This window comes from Zonotrichia albicollis, chromosome 8 (genome assembly GCF_047830755.1).
Source record: "Zonotrichia albicollis isolate bZonAlb1 chromosome 8, bZonAlb1.hap1, whole genome shotgun sequence".
Classification (NCBI taxonomy): Eukaryota; Metazoa; Chordata; class Aves; order Passeriformes; family Passerellidae; genus Zonotrichia; species Zonotrichia albicollis.
Genome location: NC_133826.1, coordinates 10517134 through 10529772, shown reverse-complemented (window position 1 = coordinate 10529772; position 12639 = coordinate 10517134). Strand labels below are relative to the sequence as shown.

General features: G+C 47.7%; 1 protein-coding gene across 2 annotated transcripts in view; it reads right to left on the bottom strand.

Annotated features, from left to right (window-relative positions):
- Positions 1 to 12639, bottom strand: part of ERI3 (ERI1 exoribonuclease family member 3) — a 127629-nt gene that overhangs the window by 75140 nt on the left and 39850 nt on the right. For both annotated transcript variants that reach the window (XM_005482190.4, XM_005482191.4), the window contains exon 6: positions 653 to 725. In XM_005482190.4, the coding sequence (XP_005482247.1) occupies positions 653 to 725 (73 nt within the window). The remainder of the gene's footprint in view (positions 1 to 652; positions 726 to 12639) is intronic.

Below are 12639 nucleotides of genomic sequence, written 5' to 3'. Positions count from 1 at the left end.
GATTGTGACTTATGGCATCACCATGTTTTTCTGTGCCGATGAGCAGCTGTGCCAGGGGTCCCTGTGGATGCACAGCATGCTGCTCCTTAACTACCCAGTGAAGGCGTGCAGCAAAAGACAAGGCACCAGACAGTACTCAGTCCAAGGCATTTTGCTTAGCAAAGTGATCACTGATCTCTTAGGTGGATGTGCTGCTGAGACAGCTCCCTTTCCCCATGCCACAAAGAGAAATGCTGATTTTTATATTGGAGTATTTCCACATTTATTAACCGGAATTTCATCTGACGGGAACCATGCTCCTAGGAGCCTTATATGGCTGCAAAACAAAACAAAGTCAGCAATACTGGTGACAACAGAGCCTTCACTGAAAAGGGGTCTCACAGTGTCCCAATATTATGCAGACATTGCACTGTGCCTGCCACAATGGGATTCTCCCCAGCTGCAGAACACATCCCATCAAGTACAGTAAGACTCTATTAGAGGAGATACAATAGGGAGCTGGAGGACTCGCTCAGCCCAGCTTCTGAGAAAATAACTCATTTCAATGCAAAACAGCAGTAGTTATTAGACACCTCCTTAAAGAGGAAAAGTGAAGGACAAGGGAAGGAGGGAGACAGGGAGATAGGAACCATGGCAGTTTGCACAGAAGTACCTTTTTCAGATTAATCCACTGTTTGAAGTAATCAGCAACCGGCAGCCCTAAGTACTGGCATTGTCCTGGTAACCTGTAAGAGAGAAGAGAGAGCAAGTTTGATTTAATCAGTGCCTTGACAACACAAACTCTGTTTTCTTAAGTGCATTTTGTTCAGAGATGGAAAAGACTCTCAAGTCTGCTGTAACATCATGCTGCACATCAGAAACACTATAGCTCTTGGCAAAAAAATCTCATGGGAGTACAGCTTGGCTTAAGACTTACACACATCCAGGCTGCTGAAACCTTTTAGACTAAACATTTTGAACAGTTGTGTACTGAGCAGCACTCAGCTCTTCTCCACAATGGCGAACACACAAACACAACTGGAGTATCTAGGCTCTCCTTGGCTAAGTAAACCCATCACAAATCCCTGCAAAACCATCCTGCTCTGCCAGCAGCTTACAGGGCAGACAGGACTGACAATTCACCTGTCATGCCCTGGTGCTTCTCCATTTGGCCTTTATGGTTAAAACATCAAAAGAGATATAAGGGAGGGAAGGAGGCACCAAAGCATTCATTTTTTGGACAGCAATGCTGTAGGGCTAAGAAAGCAGAGGCTGTTTTCCAAGCAGGTGCTTGGAAGAAGAGAGCAGACACAACTCTTAGATACAAGGTGGTGCACACTGTCTCACTAGGGATGTGAGCACAGCAGCCAGAGCTGTGAGCACACATATTGATTCTCCCCCTTCCTACAGCAAGCTGACGGAATAGGGCTCAAAACACAACAGCACCAGTAAGGAGGTGGGTTGCCTGAAGGGACAGCAGCAGCTCAGGAAAGCTGCTTCTCCCACTCTGTGCCAATCCCAGTGTGTTTGCAGGACAGCGAGGATGAGCCCCTCAGCTGGGGAACGCTGAGTCGCAAACCGTGTGGCTCCAGCCAAGCTGCGCAGGGACATGAGTTATGGGAGTATTTCCTGGCCACTTTGATCTGATCAAGAGTAATTGATGGATCTTGCTCATTCACATACTGCTGAGCATGCCTGGGGCACTGGTCACAGGATCTTTAAGTGAAGCAAAGGAACATCCCAAATAAATATGTCAACTAAATAAATGACTAAATTAGCGCTGTTTGTGCATGTTAAAAGTCACAACCCCAGGAATCAGCTTTTGCAAACAGAGAGGGTGGGGAATCTCCCAACTTCCTCAGGCACATGAGGGCTGTAGGAGGAGATTGTAGGGGAGGAGAAAAAGCTAGAAGTGCCAGCATCAGCTGATCAAACATCTGAACACAGACCACCATGTCCAGGGCAAAGTCTTCTCTTGCTCTCCAAGGAGGAAAGCATGAATAGCCCAGACTAGCTTTCAGACTCAAGACTGAAATACAGCAAAAAGCTCTGGCGAGAAGTGGACACAAGGTAAACACCCCAAGGGGCACCATCAATATCCCAGGCAGTACCTGAGTGGTCAGCCCAGCTCCAAACCCTTTGGTGAACAGAGAAGCATCTCTCCAGGCATTTCCCCACGTAAGGAGATGAAGGAGCAACACAGATAATGCATCTGCTGATAATGTAAGACCCAGGGTAGTGCAGTACCAGAGCAGTCTGGTCTTGGTGACTCCTCCATTTTGAGGAAAAGAAAAGGAAGGAAGCTGGGGAGCATATCCAGAGGAATCTCCTGGGAATATGCTGCCAACAGAGCCAGCACACACTGGGACCACCTGTTTACTACCTTTGCCCTGCTTAGGCTAACAAAGTAATAGACTTCCTATGCCAAAGTCAAATGCCTGGTTCTGAGACGTACATGTGATGATTCAGGACCAATCACTTAAGTCATACAAACACATTTGAATAAGAATGTCCAGAGAAATTTCTTTGAAAGCAGGAAGGCTGTCAAAAGAAGGAACTTGCAAGGAGCAGGGCCATGGCATTTGCAGGGCAAGCAGTGCAAGTTGACAGCACAGTCCCATCCCTGGGCACAGCTCATCTGACTCCACTGTGCTGAAATAAAGCACCTGGAGTCACTCTTCACAATTGCACACTGCCACACAAACAGCAGCCTAGCCTGTGCACTTTACAGCCATTATACAGATGTCCATGATGTCCCTTAGTTGAACAGACCCAACCAGCCCCAAGCAGCATGCTGAGAAAGCTCTTTCTCTAGAAAAGCTGCTTTTTGCTGGTGCCCAAATCAAGAATCACAAAAAAAGGAACCATCTAAAACAAACAACTGGTCTAAATATAGGCACTTGATTAGCTCAACCTCTTTCAGTCTGCTCACATTTAGCTAGAGAAGACGATAACAGAAGTTAGCAAAAGGTATGTTACAAAAAATTAGTTTCTCATCCAAACCCAAGAGGCTTTCATTAATACAGGTCTCAGCCTAGCTCCAGTTAGAAGAAAAATTATCCATTTACCTAACTTCTGGATAGGGCCCAGAAGAAGTGAGAGCAGCATTGTTCTTGTTAGCCACAGGAATTGACAGCAAACCACCCACTGCAACGAATGACATCTAAAGCACTGCCATCCCTGTGGGACCAAAAGGCTCAGCAAACTGGAGAGTCTGGTTCTATTTTCACCCTGAGACTGATGGCAGTGTGCCCTGGGCGCTGGACAGTGGGTCTTTAATTGGAGAAAATAAATGCTCCAAATAAATATGTCAACTAAATAAATGGCACATTTTTGCAAACAAGTAACAACCCCAGAAACTGCCTGTGAAGCTGTGTGACCTCAGGACATTCCCCCTCCCCCTACAAGCTTGTGCTCCCCTCATTCCTTGTCAGCAGCAGAGGGGCTTCAAGTTTTTCAAGCACCAGGAGTCCAACACTCATGTTATAACCTGGGTGAGCTGTCAGCAGCACAGACCAAAACATAAGTCCATTCCTAAGCTGAAAGGTGCAGTGCTGGTGGCTCCAGGCCACTGGGGTCACAGCCACTGAGCAAGGATTAGCAAAGGATTGCTATATGGGGCTGGTCTAGTCTGAACATACAGCACTCCAGGCACAGGGGACCAGGGGCTTTCACTGCACAGAACCCAGGTTTCCTGGTAGTCACGGGGAGGAAAATACCCATGCAAAATCTTTTCCCCAGCTCCAAGAAATCCCTGCAGTGTTTCCCCCTACTCTTCAGCCTCGAGACCAGACAGGAGTTTCTCTATCATCTTTTCCAGGCTGGACACATCTGTGGCTGTCCTGGGGAACAGAAGTACCATGGGCTGCAAGGAAGTTTGTCTATTTATCAGACCCACCATTCACTTGAGCATTCACTTATTTGAAAAATAAGCTTTTATGCTCAGTCTGGCTTCTTGCTCTTGCCAGAGCCAAACTTGCTCACTTTGCTTTAGCAGAGAGCTCAGGATTTGGCCCTCCCTCAGGTAAGGGAGAAATGATGGCACATTTTGCTGCCCCATCAGCCAAACTGCATTCAGTATAGAGAAACTTGAAAATGGCTGTGGGATTTTTCAGCCTCCAAGGCAGCTCTGGTGCTCTGTCCTCCCAGAAGCAAAGACGGGAGCGCATAACTTCTGCCCACTCCCAAAATGCAGATCACCTTTGCTCAGAAGAGCAAGTGACATCAGGTAGCATACTGTCTTCCATCAGCTAAGCACATCTAAGTCCTTCTTAGGCCATGATCAGCAGTGGCAACTTTTCAGAGAGCTTTCACCACCCCAGGCTCAGATTTCCATCCAGCCCTGCCTCAGCACCCTGCAGGGTAAATGGAGCCTGGAGATGAACGGGATGCAAATAGGAGGTGAGGTGACATGGCTGCATTTCTGCTGTTGAAGCCAGCCAGCTCTCTTCAAGGCAGCAAGAAGCGCACAGCTCGGCGGTGATAAACGGCCTTGCTTTAGTTATCACTTTCCTTAAGTTAAGGAGAGCAGCCTGGTGATGGATGGGCTGGAATTCGGTTATCAGGGAAGGCTGTCAGCCAGAGTTGCCTATCTCCACACACATTTAGCAGGGCGTCATTATGCGATGGCATGGAGTTAAAATATGACCAAGGGTACTGAAAGAAAAAGAACAAGATTAAAAAAAAAAAAAGGCAAATTGAGCAACAATAAAGGAGCATGAGGCAAGAACGTTATCATACTAGTGACACCTTTTATCTCAGTCTGGTTAGCTAAAGCAGGGCACAAATTGGTCCTTCCTCCACTATTGTATCCTCTTGTACAAACAGAGGCAGATAAAATGTGTCACCAGTGCGATAGCATATCAATTTAACCCTAATTATCTAGAGGGTCAAATGAAGAAATAGGGGTTTCTCGTTTCAACAGGTCCCTCCATCTCTGCTCAGAGCCAACACATTAATATGGAAGGGGGAGGGGCAGCCATAATTGATTTCCGTCACTCAGGTGGTTCTGGCGTATAAAAAATTAATGCTTGATTCTCCCAACTAATCAGAGCTGGTTAACGTCCATCTGCTGCTGGGTTCAGGATGTCAGGAGACAAAGAAATTGGGCCACTTGCTACACACAGGGTGTATTGATATTGAGGCAGTTAAAAGAACAAGTTCCTCCATGGGAAGATAAAGGGACATTAAATCTTGGGGTTTATAGACCTGATCTTAACCTTCCAAAAAAATCCATTCCCTGGAGACCTTGCATTGTAAGAGATGCAGAACATTTTAATTGTGTCCTGGCCAACACGTGGGCATTGGGCTGCAAAGGAGAGCACTGGCAGGCTCCTGCCCTGGAAATCCTTCACTGATGAAGGAAGTTGCTTGGATGCTGAAGCAACAACAGCACCATGGTGAAAGAGAGGAGCTGTCAAACCACCTCAGCTGGGCCCCTTCATTCAAAGCAGGGCTGGTCAACACTCTGGACCACACAGCTCAGAGGTGCTCCTCTGTTTTAATGTAGAGTGGCATGTCTGCCCAGCCAAGAGGAAAGCTTAGGTGTCCTCTCCCAACAGCATGAGCTAGCAAGGGAATAACAGCCTATGCTAAGGCACCTGAACTGATTTAGCAGAAAAATGGCACTGCAACAAGCAAAGCTGCACCTGTCTGCACTTAACCTGAACTTACATGAGATGGGGCCAAGCTAGGCATTCAAAGCAGTTAAGGTAGGTCCATACTCTCCCAAAGAGGCAGCTGCAGACTGATGAAACCACAGTGCTAAACCAGGAGGTCTCTGTCAGGGTGATGTCACAGCACCCACACACACAGCAGAGTGGCCCACGCACAAAGAACAGCCCAAACCACACCACAGCTTACAAAAAATGAAGCATGCTGACATACACCTCCACAAAAATCCCCAAACCCCAACTCCCTCATCCCAGTAATTCAAGTTAGACTGGGTTACTTTCCTGTGTATCTGGAAGCTTTGGCAGAGAGGTGTCTCCTCCTCAGTGCTGGAGTCACTTTGCCACTCAGTGCAAACATGTTTCTGTCCAAAATGAAGTACAAACCCTGTGCCAGACCTCTGGCTCCCCACTCACAACTTCTCAGCCCCACAGACCAGCCAAGAGGCCAGAGGAGCCCGCCTGCTCTTGCTTTCCACCAGATAAGCCCTCACAAGCACACACGGTGCCATCTCTCTTTGCCCCCTATCAGTGCCGGACAAACCACATCTGCCTGGCTGTTCTTAAAATTCACAAGCAGTAGCTGTGGAAAGACAGTACATCTGGAGAGGGTCTGAAAAGCCCTGGGCTTTCACAGAAACCCTGAGACAGGTCCCATCTCCCTCCCTCTTTGCTTTCCTTCCACCCTCTCAGTTCTCTCAACAACCCCCAGACTTGTCACAGTGCAACAAGCCTATGAGCCACACATCAGCTTTAAATATCAGCGTGCATGAAGCAGGGACATGAGAGCAGGGAAGTGGGAACAGACAGAGCAAGCCTCCATCGCCTGTCAGGTAACACTAATGAATTTCAACACCAGCAGCCATTGCCTCAGACGGGCTGGTGAGAGGAGACAGAGTTAGAGCGAGAAGCCTTTGCAGGAGCAGCCTGCCTTTTTTCAAAGCCCCCTCTGTTAATAAATGTCATTGTTGAGCAGGCTGCAGCAGTCCTCAAGCCAGGATGGTGTGGGCTCGGGGAGAGACAGGCAACTGACAGCACTCAGGATGCCTGGGCAGCACAGCCTTTTCTTCTGCTGCTTCCCCAGACAAGAGCCAGGAAAAGGAAGAAGACAGGTCATTGCTATTGGCATAAAGCTGTGTTCCATTAATGCCCCAGTTCCCAAATAACAAACCTCCACAGGGAGCCACAGTGCAACCCAAACACTCTAAAGTCCTGTTCACTGGGATGGGTGGATGGAGGCTCTACAGCAACCAGTCCTGGAATGGGCAGAGGGATGCAGAGACACCCAGCCACACTGCCTGCACTCCTGACAGCAGCAAAGGGTTACAGAGCAGTCGGTCCCTTTGCTAACACAAATGCATTCCCGAGGCAGCACAGGGAAAGGCATCCAGCACAGGGCACAGTACGGCAACCGCACCGATGCACAACATGAAGGTCAACGCAAGTCTTCTTTACAAATGTCAACCTGTCATCTCTGGATATTAATGAGGGCTGACCAGCAGCTAAAATGCATCCATGCTCCATTAGTAATAAGAGAGACACAATGCAGGAGAAGAGCACACACCATGGCACACGGAGGCACCAGTGGGTCTGCAGGGCCTGAGGAGGTGTGGTGATGCACAACATAACTTGGGCCACTCCAGATGCCCAGGAAAGAAAGCAGTTCCATACAAACCCCTTCACTGGAGTGTGCGTTATCTTTTCCCATCAACCTTTAATTGGATTAGTGTAATGAGGCCAAAAACACAGGCTAAGCAGCAAGGCTAATACCTGGCACTTCCAGATCTTTTCTTTTTCTGTGATGCCAATTCTGGACAGACCTGCATTCTCCCTCTACCAGACAAATTCCTGCCTAGGAAGCCTAAAAGGCAAACTGCAAGCCTTAACACTCGAGACTCAGTAGCATTGGCTGAAATACCTGAACACCCATCATATGCTAACAGTGTGATCCCTATGCTCTAAATTTTTGCTGGGTACTAAGAAATTTGAGAGAACCTCAAGACCCTTGCTTTCCAAGCCACTAGCCAGTGAATGGAAAAGGGTGCTAGCCTTTTGCAGCCAGAGCAATGTATACACTAGGGACATAATTCTGCCACAAAAAGCACATAGGGCAAGTGGCTCGTTGTGACTCGCTCGTCCTGCAAAGCACTGTGTGCCTTCCACTGCCATCAACCTTAATGAAACATGAAGGCATTTAACACCAAGTGAAATCTGACCCTTTTATGAGTATCTGTCTGTGCATCAGCAAGATGCTGGCAGAGATGCTATCTCAACATTAAAAGCAAGGCTGTAACACAGCAGGTATTCAGCCTCCAACAGAAGATGTTCATCAACAATTGCACACACATGATGCTACAATAAATCTATGTGCTACTTCTTAACAGCTTCTCTTAAAAAGATTCATAGCTCTATTTACTGGGCCTGATTCCGCTGCTAGGCATGTGGGAGTAAATCTAGAGTAACTCTACCTGGAGTTTGTAAACAGACAGGGATAGTAGGATCAGAACTGAGCTTCTTGATTTTTAAATAAGTACTTAATTACCATGCAGGAAACCAGAGCTTGCTGGCTCCATGGTTCAGCTGAGATTAGAAGTGCAGTGGGAGGAAGATTTGCACTACTCCAGATTGGTGGAAGAGTAGAGCAAATGCTCTCACTATCCCTATCTCCATGTTCCCTCCATGTCTGGAACATGGAGAACAACTAGGTGGACTTCCCTTTGACATCAGAAACGCATGACACTGCCCCCAAGAAAAGAGAAACTGCAAAGTCTCCAAGGCTGAGGTTGCCTCCCCAGCCTTGGAAACCTGACCTTATGAAAAACCCCTACAAACAGATTTTTACACATAACCTTGGTGTGAGAGTCTGTCTGCTTACTAAACGTGACATTATACAGAATCTTATGAAGAGAAGTGTACAAAATTGCACACTGTTCTCAGTGAAAGTCATGCATCATGACCACAGGCTGCAGCAGGTGAATGTCCAATTTGTCATCAGGAAAAACTCTTCACCATGCAGGTAATAAAGCTCTGGAACAGATTGGTGGCAAAATCTCCTCCCCTGGAGACATTCAAACTCATCTGCAGAAGACTCAGAGCAACCCAATCTAAGTTTGAAGTTAGCTCTACTTTGAACAGGTGGCTGGATTAGAAATCTCTATTTAAATTATTCTGTGAATCATGCTCCAGCAGATCCTGATTACACATAGCATGTGTCCTTTCTCTGTCTATACAGTCTGTTAATAAGCCTTTCATACACACACTAATGTAGTAATCGCCTGGTTCTCTGCATACCAGCTGCTTTAAGAGGGAGCATTCAGACTCCTGCTGCAGAACACTGTAATTATGCACTGAGTAAGGGAATATATCTGATGAAACGAATGTACCTATCATGTCTAAGCCCCCTTAAAACCAAAACATGCAGAAAAACTAAGTTAAAATTAAATATTATTCTCTTCCCACTGTACAAATCCCATTGCAGAAGTATTTCTTCCCCAGGAAACGTGAACACACAAGACCTAGAGCCAAGGTGCTCCTCTAAACTAAGAAGACATGTCCTGTGCCAGGCCTTCCTTAGATCTGCTCTCTGACAGGCAGGAGGAAACCTTGCCTCTCCCAAGCCTGGCCTGTCCGGACCATTTAGCAAATAAACTCTTCAGGACAAGGGCTTCTCTGCTATGACTCATAAACTGTTTAGTGCCTAATGGTAAAGCCTATAGACGCTTAACATAATACAATCATGTCACTTAAAGGCCATTAGTCTCCAGTCTAAACAGCACTTTTCCAGTCGCAGCGGGGACCTGCCAACCCAGCAAAGCAGGATAAGGGACGTGGGTGGTCAGTCAGGTCACTGGACTTGCAGACACCTGATATGAAACCCCAAGCAGGACAGAGCCTAGCCAGAAAGCATGGGGGAAAGCCATGGTATCTAAGCAATCAAAAGTTTTGTCTTTTGTGCTTTCTTGAATCACTCGAATCAGCTGAAAACCTGCTGCCAGGTCTGTCTCCACCTTCAGCCATGGCTGTACCACTTGCATGGGGAAGGGCCCCATATCCACAGAGGGAGCCTCCAGCCTTCTGCACCACCTCTCTTTCCACTCACTGAAGTAGACCATTTATCTACAAGAAAAGATGCCATTCTGTTTTGTGACTCTGTTTGAAACCCTCTTCTTTCCTGGCATCATCTCTGTCCTCTTCTGGCACCACATCACCCAGTTCTGTTCTCTCAACTGACTTCTAAGATTGCTTCTTCTTCCCACTCCCCACTAAAAGGAAGAGAGAAATCCTAATAGGAGCCAGTGGGATGGGGTAATCTGTCTTTCTGTGCCCTGTGATGATACACAACCCAAAACTGCATGCACAGCAGCTTCATGGGCTCTCATGCTGTCAGCACTGGGGAGACTGGCACGCTGGGTAACGGGGTCTGAGCACAGGTTTCTATGCAAATTACACAGGCACAGAAAAACACAAAAAACCACAAAACAAGTTTGTGTTTTCCTCGTGGGGAAGAGACCGCTCCCACCTCCAAGCACAAGCTGCCATTAGTATTTGCTTCGCCGGAGAGAAGGAGCAGCGAATCCTCCAGAGCAAAGGACAAGTGCAGCAATTAGGATGCAGGGGCTGCGGGATCTGTTTAACAGCACGACCCAGAGGTCAGTGCCGCCGACTCCCAGCCCTGCATAAATATTGTATGAGCTGGGGAGAGGGGCTGTCACGGCCACCCTCAGCGCCAGCCCTCCCCCATCCATCGCCACTCTGCATCCTGCTAGATACGCCAGCAACATTATTTACAGATGTGACAGTCAGGAAAATCACTTTAGTAACTAAGGGAATGGGAATGAAGACTGCACACTAGGGCAGGCGCCTGGGAGCAGGCTCCCATCTGCACCTCGTGCCTCCCTTTACAGCCCTGCCAAACCACATGGGCTGCTCTCAAACTGAAATACCACCAGGAACAAGGAAGGGAGGGGAGGCTGTGAGCTCCCTCTCAAAGCTTGCCCAGGGGTTTGATTATCAATGCTGCTGAAGGACACTTCAGCCAGCACCTGCCTTCCAGTTTCCTATCAGTATCTCTGCTAGACCTGCCCTTTGGAGGGAGTTTTATATCAATATAATGAGAGGCTTTAGAGGGAGCTTCCCTCAGACTCTGTGCAGACCTGCAGAAGGGTCCCCACTCCAACACAGCCACAGGGGCTCATCCCTGCAGAAACTCCCCCAGATGCTCTATTTGGTACCAGCCACGTTCCTCACATGTGACTTGCTCACTCCTTATTCCCCAAAGGATTGTCTTCACCTGCAGCTTCAGTCACACTGAATGGCACCATCTCTACTGTGTCTTGGAACATCCTCATTCTTCTGCTCACTTTTTTTGCTGGACATGCTAGGTAACTGCATATTTGCTGTGATGCTCTGCACAAATACAAACCTATCTCAAATTTACCTGAGACTGAAGGTTCCTGAGGACAAGGACGTGGGCCATTCTCCAACTGTACCAGCAGCCCATGAATTCCTAGGGGCACACTGCTAATAAACATTACTGCCCAGGGCAACACACGAGAGCTGCAAGGTGGAAAACACAGCTTGGACTTGCTTCTGCCCATGATAGCTCTCCAGAATTTTTTTCATTGTTCTGTGTCTGGTTGCTGAATCCAGGGAAGGCAGAAGCCCTGTCTTACAATTAGCAGCTTTTCTAGACTCACTGTGCAGTTAATGGGCTTAATTATTGATGGCAAAAGCAGGGAAGGGAGGAAAGAAAGAGCCAACGAGGAAGGAATGATGTGGGGGTGGCAGGCGCCAAAGGTCTCCGAAGATCTTCCCTGAGCCTAGAGCACAGAAAGAGCCCCTAGCCGCTCTGCTGCTCCCACGGCCCTGCTCTAATGCTCCCTGACATGCCTCTGAAGACAGCGAGCTGTTTGCAGTCACCACCGTGATTTGTTAGTAATTATTTTCACGGTGTCACATTGCTGTCACTCTCTTAACAAAGAGACAGGCAGCCCGAGGCTGCCTGCAAGAAAGAACCAACAGAGAAAAGCAATTGTCAGGCACCCAGGGATCCTCTTTGCTTCCTGGGTTTCACAACCAGAGCCCTTACCAGCTTCTGAAGCAACTTCTGAGGAGAAGTGGCAAGTCAGAACCATCTCCCATCCTGGTCACAGGAAGAGGAATTAATTACTTAGCACCTTCTCAATTTCACCTTACCTGTAAATCCAGTGCAAGACCCAGGTGCTTAGAGCCCCTTAAGCCAGCAATTTGCTTCAGGCCTGCAGCAAAAGCAAAACAACTTCGGCAATTGATGACTTTTAGTGCTCTCCTTGCAAGTCCCAATTTCTTTTTATGTGGTCTTGCCATTAGAACGTGCTTCCCAAACACAGCAATCCTGATGACAAACCCCTGCCTAAGTCTATCATCCTCACACATTAACCCTCCAGACTGTTCACACGTGCTCTTCCTCCACCAGACTCATTAATTCCAACACACTGCTGTGCTCCACATGGCAGTAACATTTCACTTGGCATTTCACAATGCCAGAGGACCTCAGCAGCTTCCTCACACCTGAAATACACAGTCTAATGGCTTGCTGCCTCTGTTTTCTCATACACAGCACAGTGACTTGACAAAGAACTTCCCTGCTTGAATCACCTCCAGTCCATCCATCCATCCAACCTTTGGCTGACCTGTCAGTAAGTCCAAGGTAATCACTCCTTTCCCGGTAAACATGGTGCTTGCTTGGGCCCCCAAGGAATGGAGGCTACTTTGGCACCTGAAGTGTCACAAGAAATAAGGATATAGAGATGAAAGACTGAGACACCTGGCCAGACAACCTTTAAAGCACTCTTGAGCTTTGTGCAGAAATCAAGTGGACTTCCTCCAGAGCATTTCCAAGCCTGAACTACTCCCAGCTTGCGTTCTTCCTATGCCTGCTTACTGATGGTGCACGAGGGTCAGTCTCTGCAGCCGTGGGGAAACCTGGGTACTAATTCACCCTCTTAGCATA